The sequence below is a fragment of the Lissotriton helveticus genome, chromosome 5_1 (genome assembly GCF_964261635.1).
Source record: "Lissotriton helveticus chromosome 5_1, aLisHel1.1, whole genome shotgun sequence".
Lineage (NCBI taxonomy): Eukaryota > Metazoa > Chordata > Amphibia > Caudata > Salamandridae > Lissotriton > Lissotriton helveticus.
The window spans coordinates 127,028,130-127,054,219 of NC_136065.1; the positions used below are offsets into that span (position 1 = coordinate 127,028,130).

Consider the following 26,090-nt stretch of genomic DNA (forward strand, 5'->3'; position numbering starts at 1 on the left):
GCTCGGCTGCGTCCCCTTCGCTGCGATCGCCGTCGCTATCTTCACCGCCTTCCACTTCAGAGGGACCAGGTAAAACCTGTAGGTTGCTTCCCTTGGCTGGGTTTGAAGAGCCAGGCACTTCTTTGCCTGATCGCTGCTCCGCCAGCTTGCCAGGCACACCTTCGCTAAAGCCTGGGGTGGGGCACTCCACAGAGTAGGGCCAGGCGTCTCCTGTTTGCGCCCTCTATGCTGCACTGCCTGAGCTTGCCTTCTTACGACCTTTCCTGCAGCCCGGGGCGCCGTGTACCAATGAACAGGGCTCTGTGGCATTCACTCGTGCCCACTGTGCTCTATAGCACTATTTCCTCCTCCAGGTCTTTCCCCCCGCAGGTAGGGTGTAAAACAGCTTACTTGCAGGCCCGTGGTGCCTTGCTGGAGCGCTGGCGCCGTTTTGCGTTTTTTTTTTTTTTTTTTGGTGCAGGTCGGGACCTCTGCCACGCTCCGGCGTTTCTGCACGCTGGTGGTGCCTCGACAGTATACTGGCAGTGCGCAGGGTTCATAGATCCCATCCTCGTCGCCATTGTAGTAATGTAATTAGTGTACACCAACACGCTTAATTGGTTTAAACTTCTTTTATTACCGGAGCGCCGGGATCCGTGACCATTACACTAGCGGTCGGCGCCTATACAAGATGGCCACCTTCCGCTTCCTGTTACTCCCTTTCCTGTTCCGGTGACGGAACAACTAGAGCGTCACCACAGAGCCGGGCTCGGCCTCCCCGGGGCCGAAAGGGGACAGCTCGGTGACATGTGGGACGGACCCAGGGCGGGGTCACTCCTGCTCATGACATCTGGGGCGGATGAGCTCTGTCGCTGGGAGGGGGCAGAGGCGGGTGACGCCAGTCATTGGGCAATTAAGCATGGTCTGGGTAGAGACACAGCCGGGGGCGATAGACACCCCCCAGGTGGCGAATTGGACCGAGAGGGCAGGGGCGAGTGCGCCCTGCTGCAGGCTTCCTGGGTGGGGAACTGGGCATGCCTGGGGTCGGGGTGAGAGGGGCGAAAAAGGGTTGCCGTAGCACCCAGGGTTTGGGGAGGCCAACTTCCCACTACTGATATTTTCCATGCCCATGGAAGTGCCTTCCCAGGGTACTCCTGGGGTTGGAGTGTCTGCCTCTTTGGAGTTTTTTCCATGTACCTGTGTTTGGTGCCCTTGTGTAACATGCACACTCCACTTTGCCCTTGTAACACACGGTTTGCTACCGCTCACATGTTTTTATCTTTGATACTTGCACAAGTGCCACCTTGCCTACATAACGCTTGTTCGTGTGCCTGAGTGTCTAGCACCTTTTGCAGTATTACACCTCAAATGATACTTTGTTCTCTCTTGTAACTGCACACGTGTCACTTTTTTCTTCCTGTGCACTTTTTACTACCTCATGTATTTTTGGCTGCTCACAACTTTCACTACCTCATGTATTCTGTTTGCTCACAACTGTCACTATTACCTTTACTACCTCATGTATTTTTGGTTGCTCACAATTTTTACTACCTCATGTATTCTGTTTGCTCACAATTGTCATTATTACCGTTACTACCTCATGTATTTTTGGTTGCTCACAATGTTTAACACCTCATGTATATTGTTTGATCACAAATGTCACTATTACTTTATGTAACGTAACGTATGCTTTTGTAATGTTTCTCATTATGTTCCATTTCTGTTCCTTTTGTGAAGCGCTCTGACACCTTCGGGTAAAGTCCGCGCTATATAAAAATGCATAAATAAATAAATAAAATAAACGTGCAGGGTGAGGTAGCGCCGAGAGGTTGTTGGGGCACCCCCTTGGGTGTGGGCAGGGCTGTGGGCGGGGTGAGGCAGGACCTGAGACAGGGTTGAAGTGCTCCCTGTGGCAGTGGATGCGGATAGAGGGTTGAGGTACGCCCCCGTTGCTGTGGGTGGGTGAGGCACGCCCAGGAGAGGTTTGAGGGACGCCCCTATAGTTGTGAGTCACGCCTGAGAGTGTTGAGGCACGCCCCTGTAACGATGGGCGTGGTGAGGCAGGCACAGAGGAGTGTTGAGGTACGCCCCTGTTGGCCTGGTGAGGCACGCCCAGGAGAGGGTTGAGGTACGTCCCTGTGGGCGTGTTGAAGGCACGCACAGAGGAGGCTTGAGGCACGCCCCTGTGGGCGTGTTGAAGGCACGCACAGAGGAGGGTTGAGGTACGCCCCTGTTGGCCTAGTGAGGCACGCACGGAGGATGGTTGAAGTACCAGTGCAGCAGTGGGTGTGGTGAGGCACGGAGGAGAGTTGAGGCACGCCCCTGTGGTCGTGGGCTCGAGTGAGGCACGCCCCTTTAGCGGTGGGCGTGGGTGAGGCACGCCCCTGTAGCGGTGGGCGGGCCGCGGCCGCTGCCCAGGGCGGGCTCAGCACTGACACCCAGGCTCGGCCCGCTCGCTCTGCATTGCTCGTGGCGCTGTCCGTGCTGGAGCTGCTCACAGTCACACACCCCCTGACGCGGAGCCGGGACTCGGAGGGAGGCAGCACCGAGAGCATGGCGGACAAGGACCCCGAACAGCCCAAGGTCCGCAGGGCGACCGAAGGCGTGGGCCACTTCGAGAGTAAGGGCGATCTGTGAGGGAGAGGGGGCCTGGCAGGGGAGGTGTGTGTTGTGGAGACAGCAGAGGCGCGGAGAGGCGCCTCGGCTGGCGGGGGGGAGATCAGAGGAGCAGACAGGGTCTGAAGTGGTGAAGATGTGGAGATGAGGGATCTGTGGTAAAGGGGCGTGTGATGTTTGCAGCAGGACCCAGAGGGCGAGAACGGCCAGAGTTGGTAGGGTTTGAGAGGGGGCGGGGGGTGGAAGGGGATACTCTTGGAGACCAGTCATGACTGGTGAACAGGGGCACGAGTCGGGGTGAACACCGTCCACCCTGCCACGATGTTGGGCCCTACTAAATAATGTGCTGAACTCGTCCAGGTGTCATTTCCAAACACCCGGACACTTTACTCTGCTTTTGATAAGCTACAAAGTGCACGCGGGGTCGGGACGGGGCTTCCTCAGTGCAGACTCCTGCTGGGCCCATAACAAAGGCTGGTCATAACAAAGGCTGGGGTCATCTGGCGCGCGCCCTTATGTTCATTCTCTTGGCTGGCAGCAGCCAGGAGCCTCACACCGGATGCAAATTAAGCGGAGGGGACACAAAGGCTCACCTTGTTAGCACTTCAAGAGGCCTCTTTTCACTTTGTTCAGGCTCTGTTTACTAGATTTGCATGCACTGTAAGAATGGCAGATGTGTTGCTCTCCCAGTATTTACACACAATAAATGTAATTTTTATAGAGCTTACTACCCCTGAGGAGGCGTTGAAATAATTTAAGTACCACTATGTTTTTTTCTTGTATAGCGCTATTCATCCCAAAGCTGTGTCGGTGCGCTTTACATCACACGCACATATTAAAGTCGTGGCTTGTGATGCCACTTCCTATAGTGTCAACTCCTGTGGTGCCACATGACACGTCATGCGCCGTATGTCACACGCCGTGATGTCACGTGCATATACTGCCAGACTAGGTCAGCCCCCCGCTTCTGTTTTTTATGCCTTGTGCCCTGCTGGTGAAGGAAGGGGCGTGGAGCAGGGATCAGGGGAGGGTTGAGGGTCTGAAGTTGGGAAGGAGCGTGTTGGGGGCAGGCCCGGTTCTAGCAGGTGGGCTGGGTGGGCCAGATCCTCGGAAACGTGACCTCTGGCCCATCCAGTCACAGCACAAGAGGCCGTGGAGAAGGCACCTGTTAAGTGCTGCACCTGTTAAGTGCTGCACCTGTTAGGTGTTTCCTCTCTCCATCTCTAAATGGACCCTGTGATGTTTTCACTGTCTTTAAAATTGTAAGTGGACGGTGTGTGTCGGGGGTAGTGGTGGATGACCAATCAATTAACAGAGAGAGCCGAGCCTAGGGTCTGGCGTGACACTCGTGGAAGGGTTCAGGGTAGAAGGCAGTGGCGGCTGGTGACATCTGGAATTGGTGGGGCGTAACAGTGTGGGCCAACGGAATGTACGGCGAGCGAGCGTAGCGAGCGAGCACAACTTCTATAAGGGGGGTTTGGGGGGGTTCTCCCCCCAAGAATTTTTTGAAAAAAGAGTGAGAAAAAGGTGCATTTTCAAGCAAATATGAGAAAGCAAGAAGGTTAATAAAGCAATTGTGAAAGTGTAGCTATGACATCAATAAAAAGCCTCTGGGTGGCATTACTTTAACAGCAGAAACTGTGGCAAGCTGGGGTGCTCTGGACGTCCATTCCAAAGGACCCATGTTCTTGTTGGTACCTGTACATTGAGGAAGGCAGGGCTGTGGCACAGAGGCAATGCTAATCTACAACATCTGAAGGATAGTAGGGCTGGAGAAAAGTCAATCACATGTCAGGTCTGGGTCTCTGAATAGCCAGCATGGCTGTGACAGTGGCAGTCACTTGTCAGGTTGATTGACCCTGAAAGGCTGGGCAGGGGGTGACAGTGTGTGTCAGTCACATGACTGATGCCTCCAACAGACCAGCTGGACTGGGTTGGTGTCAGTCGCTTAGTAGCCTATCAGGCTGGTGCCTCTGAAAGGTCAGCAGGGCTGGCTCACTGTTCGTCACTTGTCAGGTTGATCCCATGAAAGGTTAGAAGGGTGCGACAGTGTCAGTCACATGTTTGTCTTGTGCCTTAATGAGCAGCTGGACTGAGGTGGTGTCAGTCACGTCAGTCAGGTGCCTTTCAATGGTCAGCAGTGCTGGGGCAGTGTCAGTTCCATGTCAGGCCCTGCATTGTGAAGAACTGTGCTAGGAGATATATGCCCAGCCCTGGCAGAGGAGGGGATCGCACCAGGGTGTGTGTGCAGACGGCAAGGTTCATTGACAGGTCCATGCGAGGGACACACTGCATAGGCGTTTCGGTCTCAGTACACAGCAAGTGTCTCAGGCCCACCAAAAGGCAAGAGGCTGTCGGCAGAGTCTTCCCGAGACATATAGAAGTGTCTGCCAAGGCTCCCAGCTGGGTACAAGCAACTGAGTCACATCGGCTGGACATAATAGGCTGGCAGCAGAATCTGAATTGGACTCACAGTAGTGCAAGCTGGGACTGTCAGCAGAGTACGAGACACTCAGCCACATCCACCGTAGACAAGAGACTGCTAGACTGCTAGCAGCTGCAGCATCTGACGGAGAATCTCAGCAGGAAACAAGATGAAGAGACCGTCATCACTATCTGCAGCAGGCTGCTAGCAGGAACCTGCCAGCGCCATCTGCATGACACTCTCAGAAATATCTGGAATCTGGAAGGAGAGAGTGCAGCATTTGCATGAGACTTGCAGCAGCAGGCGGGGAACTAAGCGACACTACTGAAGAGCTTGCGTTTCTCAGCATGTTTTGTTTCTCTCTCTCTCTCTCTCTAAGATTAGTACGCAAAGCAGATCTTCACTGGATGTTAGTTTATTCCATATTCAGGTGATATAAAACAACACTTTGCAGTGCACTGCACACTGTGTTAAAATCGTACTTCTGGGCACAGATATTTCCCAGAGATCCTATTGCTTCCATAGCTGCCAAGTTTTCAATTTGCTTATGTGTGACATTTCTGGTATGTTTACGTGTAACATGTCAACTTTTTGGTGCAACACTTTGAGTGACACCTTACTTTGAATAGATCAAAGCAGTAATGTTAATGCATGAGAAAGACTTCACAAATGATCCTGCTTTACACGATATAATTTGCCAGAGACAATCTTAAAACAGCTATAGTGCACAAGCATGTAGGAAAGTTTAGTAACCTGCTTCCCATTTCTAAGTGGATGATCCTGGAAACAATAGTGACATAATAAATAATTTAGGCTTGAGTACATATTATGTTATGCCTGTTTAACTTTAGAATGGGAACTGTTAGGAGAAGCGGAGTGGGATGTAATATTTTTCAAATCAAGCATTGAAAATGCCATTGCACTAATGCACTCTTAAAGCACACTAAGAAATATGCCTTTTGAGAATGAATACAAATACGGTTGTGGCTCGGTCATCAGCAGCCTCAAATATTACAACATATAAAAAAATCTCAATATGTCTTCCACCTAAAGCACACAAAGAAATACATCTTATTCAGTACAAGAAAACACCACCATAAAATTAACCTCATTCAAAATAAACTTGTTCATGCAATTTAAAAGCTTCATTTTCTTCAGCGTACCTGCTGACCGTTGGAGCCTCCAAAGCTCATAATTTACGCTGTCCGGGTGCACGGAATTCAGGGGTATGGTAGCATGTGTGCCCATTGAAGTGCTAACTTCAAGGGAGGGATTATTTGTCTTCCCACCCAATTTACAAGGCTGAAAGAAGTAAATACCAGTCTACAGACAACACCACCCTGCCCTCTGGTATGTTCATCTGCTCTCTTCAATAAAGCTGCAGCTGATGGATAGCGATGGATTTACTGGCTCGAGCATTAACGAATGACCAATCCCATTGGCACCAGACTTGGGATTAGGCTGGATTCCAGTTGACTCTGCTCCCCACTACCAAGCCAAGCTGCTAAGCAAGGAGATGGAAGTAAGTCAGAGAAACTGGTACTGTGCATGTCAACATCGGTCCAGTGGACACCTCCATCCACCGTCGGCCCCTCATTTTCACAAACCGGAACAGGCTTTTTTCTGATAAACAGATGGGTTGCTAGAGAGTGACACAATAGGGTCAGCACAATAAACCTAGTTATTTTGGCATCTGTTTTCACTAGACTTGAGAGGAGAGGTCCTAGACCTGGAACTAGATGCTTATTATAATTATACATTCTGACCACACAATGCCCATCAACCCTTGATAGACAAAAGCAGAGGAGCTTGTAAGTTCGGCAACGTAACTAAGGAAATTATTCCTTTATGCGCATGTTTTGTATTGTAATTGCATTTATATAGCGCTTACTACCCATGATGAAGCTCATAATTTACACTGTCCGGGTGCACGGAATTCAGGGGTATGGTAGCATGTGTGCCCATTGAAGTGCCAACTTCAAGGGAGGGATTATTTGTCTTCCCACCCAATTTACAAGGCTGAAAGAAGTAAATACCAGTCTACAGACAACACCACCCTGCCCTCTGGTATGTTCATCTGCTCTCTTCAATAAAGCTGCAGCTGATGGATAGCGATGGATTTACTGGCTCGAGCATTAACGAATGACCAATCCCATTGGCACCAGACTTTGGATTAGGCTGGATTCCAGTTGACTCTGCTCCACACTACCAAGCCAAGCTGCTAAGCAAGGAGATGGAAGTAAGTCAGAGAAACTGGTACTGTACATGTCAACATCGGTCCAGTGGACACCTCCATCCACCGTCCCCCCCCTCATTTTCACAAACCGGAACAGGCTTTTTTCTGATAAACAGATGGGTTGCTAGAGCGTGACACAATAGGGTCAGCACAATAAACCTAGTTATTTTGGCATCTGTTTTCACTAGACTTGAGAGGAGAGGTCCTAGACCTGGAACTAGATGCTTATTATAATTATACATTCTGACCACACAATGCCCATCAACCCTTGATAGACAAAAGCAGAGGAGCTTGTAAGTTCGGCAACGTAACTAAGGAAATTATTCCTTTATGCGCATGTTTTGTATTGTAATTGCATTTATATAGCGCTTACTACCCATGATGAAGCGTTGAAGCCCTTTTTCAGCGAGTAGCATGCTACTCCGGAATCCATAAAGGATTAGTGTTGAATTAGTATAGTGCAATATGAAAGTAATTTGAGTGGTGGATAGGTTAGTCAGTTATTTGGAATGAGAAGGATAGCAAAGGGATAGAAGAGGGAAATAGGTCTGCATTTATAGAGCGCTTGTTACCCCTGATGGGGTGTTGCAGTGCTTTTTTGGTTGTAGCAAGTCACTACCCAGTACCACAGAAGAAGACTTAACAAGTCATTGCAGACATCTGTCACTTTTCATGCCATCCCAAGGCAGCACACACCAAACCAGATATTGGTGGATAAGATCAGCAAAGAGTGAAATCAAACGTTAAAGGAAGAAATGTATCTCATGGATAGAGCATATGATCCAAATTCCTCCTCTTTGGGGTTCATATGGTCTACAGCATCAGCCCTGCACAAACAGAAGCAACATCATCTACCAACCTCCATTGTTCACTGTGACAAAGAGTAATTTTTGTGTCATAAAAGCTTAGCAGATATACTATTAGAATATCATCCAAGGGTTTGCTTCAGTTAAAAAAGATCTTATTAACTACCTTTAAAAAATGGTTTCTGGCAAAGAGACTATGTTCAGGGTGTGAACACAAAATGGTCAAAGACACAGCACCTCAGAATGAGTATTTTTCATATCAACACACCTACTCTATGAATGTCTTGTGCTAAACTTTTGGCTAACTAGCAGTGATTAATTTGTAAAAAAATAAGTGGCAGGCACAACGTTTTGCTCAGAACCTAGCGACTGGTGCTACTGAATGGCGGGCCCCACCTACAACCACTGGCTTAAATTAAGTACTATTAATAAGTAAGTGAATGAGGTCTGTCAATATTTACCATAAAGTGTGCAAACTAGTATGTGATCTCAAGCTACAAAGCATGCCTAAAAGTGAGTAGCAAGGCCCTTCTGTACAGCCCTGCTGGCATTAGGCTTGCGTTTACCTCACACTAGGAAGATTAAACCTTTAGTTTTGATTCTTTGAAATGTACATTGTAGTTAAGTTGCGAGAAACAGTGAACCCCAAGTCAAGATGATGTTTAGCAAAGAGAAGGAACCAGTGAACAGTGAATCATTTAAAATGATAGCAACCAAAGGTCTATTCATAGAAAAAGGACTTGCAGATTTATTTGTAATACTAAAATCTAGAGCTCAGACATTCAGCTCAGTGATCTATGAAGAGCACAGTGGAAAACTGAAAAGACAGCTTGATGGCATCATCTGTAGTGGTTTTGCTGCAGTCTTCAACAGTCTGTAAATTAATGAACTGTTGAAGACTGCAGCGAAACCACTACACGTTAATGAATTGGTGGGATTCACTTAAGATAAAGGCAATTCTTCCCCGAACTTAAACGTATACTCATACATTTGCTGCAGTTGAATGACACTAAATACATTTTTCACAGTGATGCAGTTACCAAGTGTGTTGAATTCAGAAAGGTGTATTAAGTCCTTTTTTTACGTGCTAGATGTGTCTTATCTTTACAGAAAAAAACATCATCTAAAGTGAAATCGCAGGAAATGAAGGTCACCACCACTAAACAATGAAATGTTTCTATCTTCTAACTACACCCCTCAATCTAGACCCCCCAGGATAAGGAAATAATCCTCACAAACCATCCACAAGACTAATCAAGTTCCTGAAAACCTGCCCCATCATCACAAGCTGCTGATTTATGACGGACTTCTGTCTTTGCTCATCTAGGAGCAAGGTACTCACTGCAAAAGTTTAATAAACCATCAGATGCTTAGGCCTTTTAATGAATGATGCACAATTATTTACTGAATACTGTCAGTTTTACTTTTACGTTACATTTCCATATTCCCCATGACGAGTAGCCCGTGACCTGTTATTACCCAAATGAGCACAATGTGACGTTTTCCAATTAACAGACTTCAAGAAATAACTTTCAGTCAAAGAACTGATGATTCACACACTGCCTGCCGAGCAACAAAACCTGGCGTGATATAATTGGTTGGTCCCCTTTGGATATTATAAATATGGGCCTGGTAAGGACACATTTCAAGACCCGCTTTTTCCTTCTGTTCTTAGGTCCCCACCCGCACTTGCCTGGGATACTAACTGCCAGCCTCTCTGGTGCGAGCAACTTTGCTGCTTGCTTTTAAGATGAGCACGAGTGCTGCAGATCAGGTCGCCTCAGACAGCCTCGTGTCGTGAGCACCACAGGCCTTTCCCAGCTCTTCCCAGGGGGTGGGGCCATGGAGTCTTGCTCCCACCCCATGCTGACGTGGTAGAAAATGGGTAGGGTGCAGTGACGTACGTAGTGCACCCTCGCTGATTGACAAGCAGACTTGGAAACCCAGGGCTTCTGCTTAAAGCGCCCAGGCTGCTTGCAATCAGCGAGGCTGCATTACGTCATCAGAGGGCAGCGACTTCTATTGTTGGAAGCCACCTGGGGGACGGGGCTGAAATAAGGCCAGCTCTTAAAATCCTGCGACGCCCGGCACATGCGCTCTAACACCACATGTGCCTGGTTTTGCCTGATCATTACGCAGAGCGAGGGACGCAGGTGTAATGGATTCGGAATTCTTCGAAATAAAAGGGAAACACCAATTGAAGCAGAAATCTAAGCGGGGCGGAGCCCTGCCGCCCTAATAAGAAAACCGCCACTGGTAGAAGGACTGGACTAGATTGTGGCTGGGGTTAGGGGAGGAGAGCGGGTCTGGATTGGGGAAGGTTTGTTTGGTGTTCCGGGGTATACAAGTGTGTACACTGAAGAAGTGTTCGGTGTGGAGGGGGCGGCAGGAGGAGTGTCGACCACTCAGGGTCGAGTGTCTAGTGAAAGTCCCACAGAGAGTGGATAAGTGGGGGTGTGACGGGCACGAGGACTGTGGTGTACGGACGCAGAATCCCTCACCCTGAACTGGGAAGTTATGTTTGGTGGGGATTTGGTGAGGTGGGCGTGGTACTGGCATTTCAAGAGGGGATGGTGGCACTTAAAGGGAGCTCGAGGTTATTGAAGGGAAGGGTTCGGAAAGCCCGTGGGGTGGGGAGACCCCGGGGGAGTCTGGAATGAGTACAAAGCATGCAAAGACTGTACAAAAAGATCTGTTTTCAATCAAACTTTGGCAATTGTTGTACTGTATCCGGCGGAGAGAGGTGAGGCGCACGTGGGGGTCTGCACAGGGGAGGGCCCCAGGGAGATCGGAGTTCAGGGGTGTAAAAAGTTCCAACCGGGCTGTGGGGAAGGCGGGGGGAGGAGAGGATGCCGGAGACATCTCGAGGCAGCTCGGAAGGGTCTAAGCAGGATCAGAGTACCATGGAGAAAAGGGCAGCACAAAGGCAGACCACCCCAAGGGGGCACTGAAGTAACCAGCTGAACTGAGAAGCAACCCAAAAAGCATAGAGAGGGACAGGGGTTGGGACCAAGTCACAGCATGAACTTGTCCAGGGCCAGGGCGAAGGAAGAATAGAGCCAGTCCTATGGGGCAGATGTGGGAAGCGCCACGGGGAGCAGGCGCACGGGATCCAAGCTTAAATGGTTTATTTCAGGCAATGTGTCCAGAAAAGAATTCTGACAAAAAAGATAAGGTCTTACAGGGCATGGCGTGCCAGCAGCAGTCAAAATACCGAGATAACCCGCATATTTATTCATAAACATGTATGTAGTATCTCAGCACATTTCTGAATTTATCAGACCGCACTTTATGTTACTAAATCATAGATTACAAATGTATACCTCACAACGTTCTGCAACATTATGTACAATACAGCAATTCATAAAACTATTCCTTGCAGTGTCCCTTTGCTTTGAATATCCATCAGTTCTTTTAAAACTAGTTCCAGGGCCATCTCATTTCCCGAGCACACAGCAGCGAAATGTATCACATATCAAGTGACACGTGATTAATCTTAAACTTGCAACCCTGCAAGGGGTCTGTTCACAGGAAGAGCAAAGCAGTGCCCCAGTAATTGGGATAAAGCACCATAGCTTTGGGGAGAAAGGACCTCTGGAGCCAGCCACTTGAAGCAAGAGTTTTTTGTCCAGCATCCAAACATAGACCTATCTGCCTGGAGAAGGCACTAGGAACTTTGGGGGTCATTAGGATAAGTCCGCCCACTATCCTATTGGGAAATGGGATAGCCCGCCATCAGGACGGGGGTCCTGTGGGGGCCATTAGGATGCATCCGCCACAGTGGCGGATGTTTCCTGCATTCCTGTCATTGTGGCGGGCGGTGCACTCAGCACCGCCCGCCACAATGCCAGGAAGGCATGTTGTGCATGGAACTGCAGGAGGGTACCATAGGTACCCCACCTGTGCACCCCCCAGAGTTCCTGGGTGCCCGCAACGGGTCCCCACAAGCAATTACCGCATGCCTTTCCGTGGCGGCAATGCCACCACGGAAAGGCATGTTTCCACCCCCATGATAATATGGCTGGCGGGTGTCTGACAGACACCGCCACCATATTAAACTCTTTTCCGCCCGGTCAATTTGTTGACCGGGTGGAAAACCAGCGGACGGTCTTTCCGTCAGCAGCGGTCGCGGGGAAATGGTTGGCGGGCGGGACAGATCTCGGGCGGATCGCCACCGCCATGCGGGCGGTGGCGATCTGCCTGAGATCCTAATGGGCCCCCCAAGTCTCAGTAATACGATATTATGTTTGACCATACAGCAACATCACTATAGGTCTACCCCTTGGGGTGAAGTTTTTAGTGATTGTGGCATGGATTGAAATTTTTTTTTGTGTGTGTGTTTTTTAATCGTGTTGACTCGTCAGTTTAACCACAGAGCGCTTTACGAGAGGAGACCATACCTGAATTGTAAGAAAAAGGGCAGGTATGACACTTTACTAATACATGTTTGCAGATTATTTTACAGCATTTACATTTGAGAGAGAAAGGGCCTCCCAACAAAGCTTCTTATGAGTTGTATTCTTTGTCGCAGGGCCTATTCGTTTGAGGAACTGTCATCACATTCTTAGTTGGAGGGGTCTCAGTCGCTTCAACATCAGTTCTTTTATTCTTTTCTTGAATCGGATGTAGAATGGGTCTTTCTCATTTTTGGAGGGATGATGTTCCAAAGTTTGGCACCCGCCCCATAGAAGTGTTTTTTTTGTTGTTGTTTTTTTTAGTATTTTTTTTTATTGTTGTTTTTTTTTTTTTAGAATTACCGTGTCTGTGCTCTTGGAATTATTTTCTCCCCCAGGAATTTGAGTTTCTGAGCTAAGTCAGTAGAATTATTGTGTACAGCCTTATATGTGATGCCGGCCGTCTACAGAATGCTGAAGGTTTCTATTAGTAGCCCATTCTGAAAGCTTAGTGCTGGTTACATTTTGTCAGTATTTTTTATTGTTAATGATTAAGCTTGTAGATGAGTAAGGGCTGCTTTTAGGGGAGCCAAGCTAGCTTCAGCAAGGGATGTGACCTGGGCAATTCCACAATCCCAAATTAAGACAACAAAGAATTGGACCAGTGTTATTAGGTTTAGTTCAGTGGATAGGTGTTTAAAGTTTCAATGATACACAGTTACCAATTGGCTTTTTTTTGCAGTATTGTTGTTGATAATTCCTTGCAGACACAATGTGTTGTCAAAGGTGAAACATAGAAAGCTTATAAAGAGTCAGTCTTATTCTTAGTAAGTTCAAGTTAATTTTCCACTTGTGAGCGAGGGCTCGGTTGTAATTAGAGGTGATAAGAAGGTATTCTGTTTTATTCAATGTTATTAAGTATTTGACATAACCACGCCCTTCTTGTTCAGTATTAATATTAAAATATAGCTTAGTATAAGTCAGCCTACTAGTGCATGTTGTTAGCCCTTGTTCTTTAATATTTTCATTTAATGGTCCAACATGTTGGTTGAAAACTGTCCAGGCCAAAATTGATCCTTGTGGTCACATAGTGGATTTTGATGTTTGTTTACTCATTTTCACTGTGTAGGATATGTACTTTAGGAAGTAGTCCATCCTTTCATGGAGAGTTGATAGGAGGATCTAGTAGTTGGCACTGCTGAATGAGGCTGCAAGATCCGGCAGGACTAGTAGCCAAGATTCTCTTGTCTAGGAACTTTATTGCGTCCTCTATTAGCGGTAAAGTTGGCATTTCCGGTTTAAAGCTGCAGCACAAGCTCCCACTGAGAAATGGGAGTATGCGACCGCAACATGTGCAATCACATTATAATTGCGGTGTCTGGTCTGACGGCCGGAGGTCTGTCTGTCCCAAGACCTCAACGGTATCAGTCGGAGACAACTCCGACCGACATCGTAATTGAACCCGTAGAGGTTTTCTGCTTAGCTGGTTGAGAGGGCTTGGGTGTTTTTTAATAAAGTCACTGACTATGTCAATAGTCTCTATTTGCTAAATTAATTAATGAAAGTGTGATTTTTTTAGCTAAATTATACATTTTATGTTTTTTTTGTAAAACTTTATTTTGTTCTTAACTGCTTTTAGGGTGTTTTAAGTTGGCACACAATTGATTTTCTCACCATAACCTTACTTGCTGCCTCACTGACTTTCTCCCTTCATTGAAGTCTTTAGAGAACCACAATGCAAATTGTTTTTGTCTTTTTAGGACTACTGGTATTATGTAATACAAGGAAGATGTTGCAATGTGGTAGTCATTCGTAGCTCAGTGCTTCACATTGTTGTTACTTGCTTTCCATACTAATTACCTTGCTATATCCTCACCCACCTTTTGTGTGTAAATGATATTGGAAGGGCTGTTTGTGTTGGCCTTTAATAGTTGAGGTGAAGAAAGGGATGTAGAACTGTGTGTAGTTAGGCTGACAAATAAACTAAACTATAGTTTTCTTATCAGTGTTTGCCTTTTCCGGTGAAGATAAACTCGAAATAAGTACTTAATGAAATTATTCTCTTCCTTCCAAAAATTATTTAATAGTTTTAGATGTTACGTTGTTTCTGTTTGCCCAGTGATTGCTTAAGTCTCTTACAAGATAGACATTTGTGTTTTGAGCCTTAAAAGTATGACCTTTGTGGGGAGATGGAGTGTTGTATGATTGCTGCAAGGAAGTTAATGTTCTACCACATGCTTCTCCAGACCCTTTCACCTTCCTGCCAATGTTGCTGTTGGCAATATCCCCAAACAAATATTTAGCAAACCGATTTGCCATTCTGGGCTGGGAAAGTGTGTAATAAATGTTGATGTAAACCATCCCGTCTCAAGATGGCTCTGTATTTTTTAAAAACATTTTTCTGGTGTTTGGACACCATAATTATACATTTTATAGTGTTTACACTTGAAGTCCCATTCTTCAGGGCTTCTTCTTTGTTTGCCCACACACCAGAGCTTTCAGTTGAGGAACCTTGGGCCATGCAAAACCATAGCTGGTTGATAGGGGTGATAGTTGCTTATCAAGACTGACAAGACAGGTCTCTAGAATCGGTGGTGCTTTTCTTTATCACGCGTGAAGGAGCACCAACATGGGATAGCAAAACCAAATTAGATTTTAGTACAGTTTAGCACTTTGCATAGCAGGGCTCTAGCCAGCACTGGCCTTGTAGAAAATCCATAAACCAGCTCCCAGAGTCATAAGGCTCTGGCCTCCAGCACTAGATGTGCAGTTAGCGATGTTAGTTGACTTCGATTCTCACTCAAAATCTATTTTCTTGGTCTGCAAAAGTGGGTATTCACTCAGCATTGAAGAACAGAGCACATCCTTTGTTTGGTGGAAAGACCACTGCTATGTTTTTTAATAGATACCACGCAAACGTTAGAAGTGATCGGACACTGTTACCAAATATTTTTTAACAAACCAATTGGATGCATTGAATAAAAATGATAAAGCAAATTATATATATTTTGTCTAATATTTCTTCACACTGTGGGTGGGGTATTTGCAAGTTTATAGATTGACGTCTTTAATCAGGGTGAGCTAACCGCAATCGAGCCTGATCACATCCCTCCTAGCAATGAAAACACAACAATATGAGCTAGCCTGGCCTAGAGCTGGTAGGGAGAGGCATGTTCCTTAGCACTCACCTTAACGTAGCTTTTAACCCACACGTATAATCGTTTAAAAAACATTTTCAGTCTACAGAAAGTGCAGTATACCTGATTTCAGTATTTCTTTTGAACTCTGCACCACAGCCATTTTGAAAAAGTAAGGGCATAGATGTGGCCTAGTGACTTGAGCTTTGGAACCTGGGTACCCAGGTTCGAATCCCGTTCTTTCTGCGTGTCTCCAAATCCTGTGTTTCTGGGCAAAATGCTTAATCTCCCTCTGCCTAAAATTATGGAATGGAATGTATGAATTATATGTGCGTAATCCCATTCCACCAAGCAATGCTTCCTAGCTAGGTTTGTGCTATATAAATACCAATACATACATGAAAGGGGAACGGGTGGGTGGAAGGCTAGAATGGTGTATGGCCAACAATTGAGTAACAAGTAAAACCCAAGTTGGGAGTCTGCATGGACTACCCTTCTGGTCTTTCTTACCCACTTTCTAAATGTAGGGGATATATTTGGTCCCAAAGGGGAGTCCTTGGCAGACCCTGAAAAACGTATTATCTGCTTTGGTAGTTGTGAACACGCGACAATCCCTACATTTTATTCTGTAAAGTGCACCTATCATTGCTGTGGCTCCATTGACTTGAAAAGTGCAGGTATTGAAGTGTCACCATCTCTTCAGCTAACTTTGAATACCTGCCAGTGATTTATTTCCACGAATTTGTTGATTCCATCCAGTGTTGGCGAAGAATCGAGCTGCCAAATAGTCGGATGTTTGATACAACCCCATACAGTAGCTCGTCAATGAGGGTCAGGTTTTCAAGTCCTCAGTCCCTGGGATTCAGGCACTTTACTTTTGGTCATCTTTATCATAGGGCCATTCATGAAATAGCTCCATCCTACTCCCTTAGAGTTGCCTCAGCAGATCTTCAGTTTCCACTGCGTCTTGCATCGGTGAAAGAAGCTGGGCTCAGTTCCTGTGCATCAGCATCCGTGGTTAGAGTAATTCAGATTAGGAGCAGATTGAAAGCCTATGGGGTAATTTGCAACATAGTCATCCAGATTTATCAATTACCACCAAGTTACTGACACCGCCCCATCCTAACCTGATCCATGGCTTAAGTCTTTCATGATTGTCTTGATGCAGTCTTTGAACAAAGATGTTCTGAGACTGGTGCCAATTCTGTTTGTTCAGAGCTTTCCAGCAATTTTTATATCACCAGAATCAAAATCAGTCCTGAGTCCACCAGCTCACAGCCTCCAGACCCTTCCTCTAAGTTCGACATATTTCCTAATTTATAGTATTAACCTCAAACACTGTGCTGAGTTACTGGTGCTTATTTGATCCAATTTCTTGCGTAGGTGAGATCATATCATTGCCTTCGATCCATATCCTACAGCGCCCACCATCGTAGGTGCCTGCTGGACTTTAAGGGAAGGAGACACCGGGCTAAGATGCAGGTGGGAAACCTTCATACTGGCGGAATTAATACAGTGAAGCCAGCGCTGCTCCGCACCGAAGAGAGCAGCAGTCATGATGCTTTGTTTCCAGTTTCTTCTCTGTTTCCACATCTCTGAATTTACCTTTTCCTTCTTCAGTGTATTTATTCCTACCCATCTGAAGATGTCCCACCTTTCTACACTTTCTAAAATCCCAAGGCTGTTTGCAGGTTTCTTCCTGGCTGCCCTCCACAGCTGCTGGTGACACATTCACAAGACCACTTCCTTGGCACTGGGTTTTGGCCAATTTCCCAGATCCATTGCTAAACGGGAAGCTTGCGCGGCAGGCATATTCCCAGCACGGCTTACGTAACAAGTGTGTGGTTGTGCAATGTTAGAATTCCCCCAGGATGTGCAGTTTTCGAAATCCTATGATGTTTTGAAGTTCCTTATGAAATATATTCCATTATGAAATAAATATTTAGTGGCGTGTATTGTATATATGTAGTGTATTTTATTTGCTTGCTGTAGCCTTCTGTTTAATATGCACCAAAATGTCGCCAGTCAGCCTGCATGCCGGTACCCAGTGCACTGCACTATCATGGAAAAAAATATACAATTTGTTTTCAAATTTAGGATCATGGAGCCTCATGCACGTACAGGCAGATCGCAAATTGTAGGTGCAAATTACACAGCGACTTTTTGCAACCTGTCTGAAATGTTGTGATGCAGCCTGTGTACAAATAGGTTGTGTTGCAGAGTCACATTCGCAGGAAGTCGTACAGCAATTCCCTACAAATTATTGGCTAAGCAGACCACCATTTGCGATCCCTTGTGATTGATTATGAACGCAGGGGTAGTGGCCTACAAGGGAGCTCTGACTACCATCCCTCAATCCCTCAACCTTTTTTTTAAAGCAGCTTGTGTTCCTTAAAGGAAAGTCACTTTAAAATAAAATAAAAATGCTTCCTGAATGGGAAGACTTCAGGGTCACATATGGGGTTTACCTACATTTTCCCAGCAGCTGCCCAAAACAATTTCCAAGTAGCAAGCTGTCCAACTGAGACAGCCTCCCCTATGTGAACAGTAACCACCTGCTTTGAGGTGTTGGAACTTTTCAATGGCTTGCAACAGCGACTATGGTTGGAAACCATTGGTGCACACTGTTGCGAACCAGAATTAGGAGGCAGCATCTTTCACTACCTTTGCCAGTCGCTATTCGAAATGACCTGCAGGACACTCTTTGTGGTCCAGAAAGGGTTTGCCCCCAAATCACAAAAGGTATTTAGTACATTGTCAGAAGTCTCTGATTTTGCACTTCACAGAGTTTGCGGCCACAACAGCGCTTTATACAGGAGGCCCCTTGTTCGTTTATGTTCAGCGAGTACGATGACCGTTGTGATTTGAAGAGAATTTTATTTTGTACTTAATCCTGTTTGCTTTGTGATCCTAATTTAATGTGGTTGTATCAGTTCACTGTGACCTTTAAAAACGCCGCAGGTCGTTTGTAATTCTGCAAACATGATTTAAATGTTTTATTGCCTATTTGATTAGATTATAGTCCATATAAACTGTAGCGCAGGGCGCACATTTGGAATTGTAAACAGCGAAATGAATGGAACAAGGTTGTCGATGTAGCCGAAGTCAATGACGTAAAGTCCAGAAATAGGATTTCAGTTTTAGCTGACCCGGTGTGACGCCCAGTTAAAAACAGTCGGCTGTTCCAATCCTTTCCCTAAAGTAATGTCAAATGCAAATATTGATTTTAATGTTTTTTAACGGGACCTATTCCACAGTTTTGAATTTAACATTGTCTATTAGTATTTCTCAGTGTTTTTAAGTTGAAAACCTTGGCCAGAAGCAGTATAGTGCTTTAAAGTAGACCTATAAACAACCCTAAAAAAATGTCAATGAGACTAACACTTGAAATAAGAAAAGCAAAACACTCATATGCTTCAATTATATGGGCGCCCTAAACAATGCTCCTATTTCATGACTGAGCTGTTAAATATAAGATACAATTGATCAGTTGATTTGACAAATCTACATCTGCAAAAGCAAATGTGGCTTCACAGAGGCTTTAAAATAGTAACTATCATATAAATGTCAGAAAATTTCAATTTCTAATTTGATTAAATTTGTGTTAAAGAGAGAAGCAAACAGGCTGGTTGATTTTTTTAAGTGCTTATGCAAAGCTCATTACACTATTAGTTGGGCGATCTTTGAATGTTTTTGAAAAGAAGTGCTAAGTGCAAATACATCATATTAATTAAGGAGTGTCCCGTTACCACCAGCAGCATAAACAACCGCGTGCCAGAGATCTGCCTTGGTGCGGTTCTCCTCTACCATCAGCATTTATTAACAAAATGCCTAGTTCCCTCCAATTATCTGACATCACTTGTTATGTGCTAGTCTGAATCATGTGATATCTGCACCATGTCATTAGCTTCTTGTGGTTCCTCAGCAGCTGATCGGTCTCTTGCGCGGACTCAGTGAATCATTCTGAAATGGCTTCCATTTGTTGCATAAGTGCTCATGACCCTTTAAAGTCACTTCTGAGATCTTTTGCAGTTGGGGGATAAAGAGACGCTGGCGTTAAGGAGAGTCTGTGGGCTTTCTTTGGTGGGTTTCAGTCTAGGGGCAAAGAGGGCCACGTGTGTTGCCGGCACTTCACAAACCTTGGTGCTGTCCACGTTATGTCTTAGATGGAGAGAGAAGGAGTTTGAGAAGTTGGAAGTTTGAGAAATTGGGAGATATCCCACCAGAAGGTCCATACTGGGTCTTGCGTGAAGCCAGTAGGATGCACGAGGCTGACCACAAGGAACTGGTTGGATGGAATAGTGATACCATGGTGAAAAGCCCATGGCCCGGCTGTACAGGCCGTTGTGTATTCCGTGGCCTCAAATTGCTGCCTGTCCCTTTTCAGGCGCCAGTGCACATATTTCGGGACAGGTGAACTATTGAACTATGTATATTGTGATGAAAGCCCTTGCTTGGGCAAGCTCCAGGTCTTTGCTGTTATCTTTTGCATATGGATTGAGTGGCAAGGACTGCTTTACGTAGTGTTGCAGTAGGACAAGTAGAACATTAGCACAACACAGACCTAGCTATCCTCTGTGGTAAGAGCAGCAAAGGTCTTCGTGCAGTTTGCGTAGATCGTAAAAAGCATATTTTACAACTACTTTCATAAGGGGGGTAAAGCATTAGTCACTTTTTTTGCAACAGTTTTGAAGAAGGGACATAGGGACTTTTGCCAATCAGTAGATCATGTTGTGAGACCGATTGGAGCGATGGGTACCATCAATTGATGTCATCTGTTGTAATACAGACAGTTTTAACACATCTATTTCAATAGAAATGGTAGGCAGTTCACCACGACGACTGTCCCAAGATCCGTCGCGCGTGCACCTTTGATGTGAATCTGGGCGTTGTTTGTGTACATATGTTAGCCATTCTTGTCGGGTAATGTACAATGTGGCAAACGCCACTATTACCCATGGAAATACAGTTCTGTGTTTAGAGGGGCGCTGGAACTCCTTGTTTTCTTTGGATCCTGATAGGCAGACGATGTCAGTCACAGCAAATTTCATGCTATTTGTTAGGAAAGTTTGTTCAGATTCATCTAACCATGCAAAGATAATAAGGCAAAGCAAAAAGGCCTTTTCAATAGAAAGTCAGATCTAACCATAACTACACAGTCGCAAATGCTATAACTTCCATATACATATAGCATACACGACCACATTTCGAAACAGGAAATGGGAGATATTGGAAAATAATCTGTAGAATTACTTTTCCCCATTGACTAATAATGAAATGGAGGGAATTTTAGGTAGGAGGCAGCTAAAAGAAAGTCATTTTTGGCTTTAAAAATTGGGAGTGACCACGTTGAATCGAGTCTGTTGGCATGTACAATATATGCCTTTTGTGAGTAATTACACCTCCACGCATTTGAAAATCTTTAACCCTCTCTGGGTCCTGCTGAGCTCCCTGGGTCTTCAGATTCATGACACCGGACGGTAAATTTGTGAATCCTGTAATAGTTTTTTTATTTTATTAAATAGAATTTTGAGCATTAGAGTCGGGCATGGCCAACACCCCCCTCTCCCCACCTGCATGGTCTTCATTCTTTGATTCATCGTTGTTTGGCCACCCTTGGTGGGTTTGGCATAGGGGTCTACCCAGGCCGGCACCCAAACCCAGCTGCGCACAGGGGAGGGGGACTGGTCACAAGTAGAATGTTAGCAGCAAAGAACAGTTGGAGGATGTGATATATGATAAAGAAAACTTGGAAATGTATTGAAAAAAACAAAAGGTAAAAGTGAAGCTATGGTTAACTTTGATTATAAGATATAAACACCCATCGAAGAAACTCATAGAAAAACAAAGTTAAAGTGTAGGCTACAAAACTAAAACAAGGTCTTCAAAGTTTTAGACCTAGTTGTGTACACTTGCACTCTTTTTATATTGTCTTCGAACACTATCCATTATGCATGTTTTCAGCCAAGGGCTTGTCTTTTCTTACAGGGTGGATTGTGTGTGGGATTTTAAGTAGTATGCGGTAGCCAATAGGCTTGATAAAAATCATCCGCTATTTGGTCATATAGAATCTTATCACAAATTTTTCTTCTGTTGGCTCCTTATTCATTTTATTCTTTTTAATTATTTGATATATTCAAATAATCCAGTGGTATTGTCACCTGCCAACTTGTCATTCCTCTCAATCCTAAATCTCTTACCTAGCGTCTCCTCATTAGGCTCTGCTGGCTTGGCGTTCAGTTTAAGTGAGAATTCTGACAGTGGAACTTATTATTGGGGCCCATCGGGAGACGGGGGGGGGGGGGGGAAGGAAGACCGACCGGAGACAATATAAGGTGTGTGATAAAGGCCGCTTTATTGGGAACAGGTGCATCCTGCCACAATACCAAATCCTTGGCCTTTGCCGTACAAAACTAGGCCTAACTAAATATATACATACCTGCCACAACCCCCGCCCCCACCCCTAAGATGTTCCCCCACAAACAGCATATAAATAATTACCAACTACCCAAACGCCTGCCTCAACTGTTTAAACACTTGCCATATGTACACTCCCTCCCCCTCTGTCCAGAAAACCTCCTTCCTCCTATCCTACCCCCCCCCCCTTTAACTAGGAAAAAGCGCCATCCCAACAACATCTCACCGGCACCTGCCCCCGCGACATCGAACCCCAGCCATCCTAACCAAGAAAGCACCTGCTCCCAACGAAACCCCTTCCGTAAACAACCCCCCCGCCCCCCATGACCAACAGACCCCGCTCAACCTCCTACTTACCCTGCCACCATAGGGCGGGAGGGCGGGACAAAAACTTCCCTGCCTACAACTCGACTGCTGGGTCACTGTCCCTAAAATGGTGGACAGTGACCCAACATGGCCGGTCTTGTACAAAGCAGCCCAAAAGGAGCCCAAACCTACCACCAGCCCAACACTAGCCCAAGGAAGCCCAAATCCCCCCAGGCAGCCCAACCAGCCCAAAAACTACTTTCTGTCCCCTGCCTATCTCTCCCCCCCCCTTCCTCCCGGGGCCCCAAAATTCCCCGGGGGGGGCAAGCCTCCCTCCGGTTGGCCGCCCCGCAAAGCCCCATTGGGGCCCATTGGGAGACAGGGGGGGGGGGGGGGAGACCGACCGGAGACAATATAAGGTGTGTGATAAAGGCCGCTTTATTGGGAACAGGTGCATCTTACCACAATACCAAATCCTTGGCCTTTGCCGTACAAAACTAGGCCTAACTAAATATATACATACCTGCCACAACCCCCGCCCCCACCCCTAAGATGTTCCCCCACAAACAGCATATAAATAATTACCAACTACCCAAACGCCTGCCTCAACTGTTTAAACACTTGCCATATGTACACTCCCTCCCCCTCTGTCCAGAAAACCTCCTTCCTCCTATCCTACCCCCCCTTTAACTAGGAAAAAGCGCCAATCGAAAGCCCCATACGGCTTTCGACCCCCCCTCTAGGATCCTGCACCTTTGGATACCTGCGCACCCCCAGCGCCCTATCCACTGCTTCTTCAGCTGCACAATATAGACCTCCATTCCATATCGTGACAAATGCCATCCTCCATGAAAAAATACACAGCCCCATACCTCAACTCCGGGTGCTCCATCCTACCCAAGCCTTCCTTCTCACAGAAAGCCCGCATTTCCCTGTTAATTTTCCTCCGTGTCCTGTCAATAGCTGCAGGCCTCTCCGGCCCCCTCCAGCATCGTCTAGGAATGAACTCCGACCAAATGACCTCACACCCCGCCCACTGCCTACGAATTTCCAGCAAGTCCCTCTTCATCTGTTTCACCAGTGCCAGTCCCTTACACTGTACCAGGTCATTCTCCCCCAATTGGATGACTACCACATCCAGACAGACCCCTCCCCGCACAACATTGTTTAAAACCAGCACCAACTCGTGCCAACGCATGCCCCCTTTTCCACTCCAATGACACCGAAACAACTGGTCATCTAACTCCAAATTTAGGTTCTTGTGCCTCTCCCATTCAGCCCTCTCCGCTCTCTTAACAAAGGAATGGCCCACCACGTAAATGCTCATCGCCGCCACCGTAGGCCCTGCCACCGCACCTGCAAAGAGACATGTGTAAGTAATGGGCCAAACAAGTCAACCTCACTCCATTGCCGCCCCCCGCATCCTGACGTATGTCCTAGAACAGTCCGATTTCCAACGTCCCAGTCGTTTGATCTCTTCTTTGCCCCAACCCTTTCACGCCGCCTCCGTCCCCGCGCCAATGCGGAAAGAATGCGTCCCGAAATCCTTCAGGTCCTCACCCATAGACCGTAGAGCGTGCCGCAAGACCCAGAGCAACTGAGCCGCCGTCACCCGACCGGCCTCTCCCCGGTGAAATACCTCCGCACCGTCCTGCGCCTGCCCCCTCTTCAGTCGCCTCCCCCACTCCGCCGGACACACCGCCTCCGATCCTCCAGGACCCAGCACCACCCAGGTACCCTTGCCACGCTAATCCGTCTTCGACCGACGCAAACGCACCGCCCCCTCCCGGCCTCGCAACTCCACTTCCCCCCACATCACTCCCGGCCGTCCCTGCAACCCCACCAATTCCGACACCCGGAACGCTCCAAAAAACATCCACGACATAAGCGTAGAAAACAAAACCGTCTCCGCTTGATCCCTGCACACTCCCGGTAGACGGCGCACCAGGCCTTCCAGCATCACTTCCGTAATCGGACGTCGCTGCCACACCCCGCCCCCCTCTCCCTCTCCCAACCCTCCAAATGACGCCCCCCCAACTCCCCTGCCGACGGCGCATAACCCCACCAGAGCTTCCCCATGAACGCCACCCCTGCCAACTTCCCCGCAGTCGTCACCCTCGCCAGCCCTTTGTCCATCAAACTGAGCATGAAATGCACCACCTGCTCCTTCCGCCGCCACTTGCCACGCTGCCTTACCGCTCCAAAACGTCGAAACTCCAACCAAGCCTGCTCATAAGACTTCCACGTGGACGCCGCCAAAGACGTCTTCACCAACTGAACGACCCGCGCTCTCCCACCAACCAAAGCTCCTCCGGCACCTGCGTCTTGACTGCGGCCGCCTCCGTGGCTAGCCCCTGGAACCTCTGCCACTGTGAACAAGACAAAGCATCCGCAATGTCATTGTCCACCCCCGGCACATGCTGAGCTTGAAACAGAATGTCATGCTCCAGGCACTTCAAGACGAAAACGCGCATCAGCTTCAGCACCTGTGGCTCCCTTGCGGACTGCCGATTCACCACCTGCACCACCGACATATTGTCCACCCTGAACAAGACTCGCTTGTGCGCCAGCTCCTGCGCCCACACCGTCACAGCCACCACCAACGGGAAAAGCTCCAGGAACGCAATACTCCTTCCCCCCGCCTGCCACTGAGCCGGCCACTGCTCTGCACACCATCCCCCTGCCCAGTAGAGGCCGAAGCCGCAGACTCCCGCCGCGTCCGACGACATCGTGACGTCCCACTGCCAGTCCTCCGGGGGCGCCATGGGCACTCCATTAAAACGCCCCAGAAAAGTCGGCCACATGCTCAAATCCTCTCTCGAACCCGCCGACAGGCGTATGTGATGATGTGGCAACGTCAGCCCGGACATTGCCAACCCCAGCCGACGGCAGAACGTCCGCCCCGCCCGCACCACGCAAAGTTCAAATGCCCAAGCAAAACCTGCACATCCCGCACCTTCACCTTCGGCCTGGCCAACATGCCACTCACCAAGTCCATCATCACCACCCGCTTATCCTCCGGTAGGCGTGCTTCCGTGGCCGCTGAGTCGAGCTCTATCCCGAGGAAGGACCGCAGTGTGCCAGGACCCTGAGTCTTCTCCGACGCCAAGGGAACCCCCAGGTAACCCATCAAGTCCGTAAAACTGTCCAGCTGCCGCTGGCAGTCCGTCGAACCGGGCCGACCCACCAGGAAGAAGTCGTCCAGGTAGTGCGTCACCGCCTCAGAGCCTGTGCGCCAGGAAAAAGCCCACTGCAAGAAGGAGCTGAACCTCTCAAACAATGCACACGACACGGAGCACCCCATGGGAAGCGCTCTATCCACGAAAATGAGGCAGTCAAACTGGATCCACAGCAACTGATGATCCGCCGGATGCACCGGCAACAACCTGAATGCAGATTTTACATCACATTTAGCCATGAGTGCACCCCGCCCCGCCGCCGTCACCAGCCTCCTCGCCACGTCCACGGACGAGTACGACACCGACGCCAAGTCCGCCGAGATATAATCATTCACCGACGTGCCCTCTGGCCACGATAGATGCTGAATCACACGGAACTGACCCGGCTCCTTCTTTGGAACCACTCCAATCGGGGAAATGATCAAGCCCGGCAAGGGCAGCTCCTGAAAGGGCCCCACCATCCTCCCTTCCTTCACCTCCTTGAACAGCTTCTCCCAGACGATACCTCTGTGCGCGTTCACGGACTTCAGGTTCTCCGCCCACCGAGCGATCCGCGGACCCTCGTACCCCAACCGAAAACCCTCCCTGAAACCCC

The 26,090-nt window shown here is 47.6% G+C and overlaps 1 protein-coding gene across 1 annotated transcript in view; it reads left to right on the forward strand.

Moving 5' to 3' along the window:
- The first annotated feature begins 2,389 nt into the window (after positions 1 to 2,389).
- Positions 2,390 to 26,090, forward strand: part of STOM (stomatin) — a 223,892-nt gene continuing 200,191 nt past the window's right edge. The window contains exon 1 of the mRNA XM_078641864.1: positions 2,390 to 2,599. Within this exon, the coding sequence (XP_078497990.1) occupies positions 2,533 to 2,599 (67 nt within the window). The 5' untranslated portion in view covers positions 2,390 to 2,532. The remainder of the gene's footprint in view (positions 2,600 to 26,090) is intronic.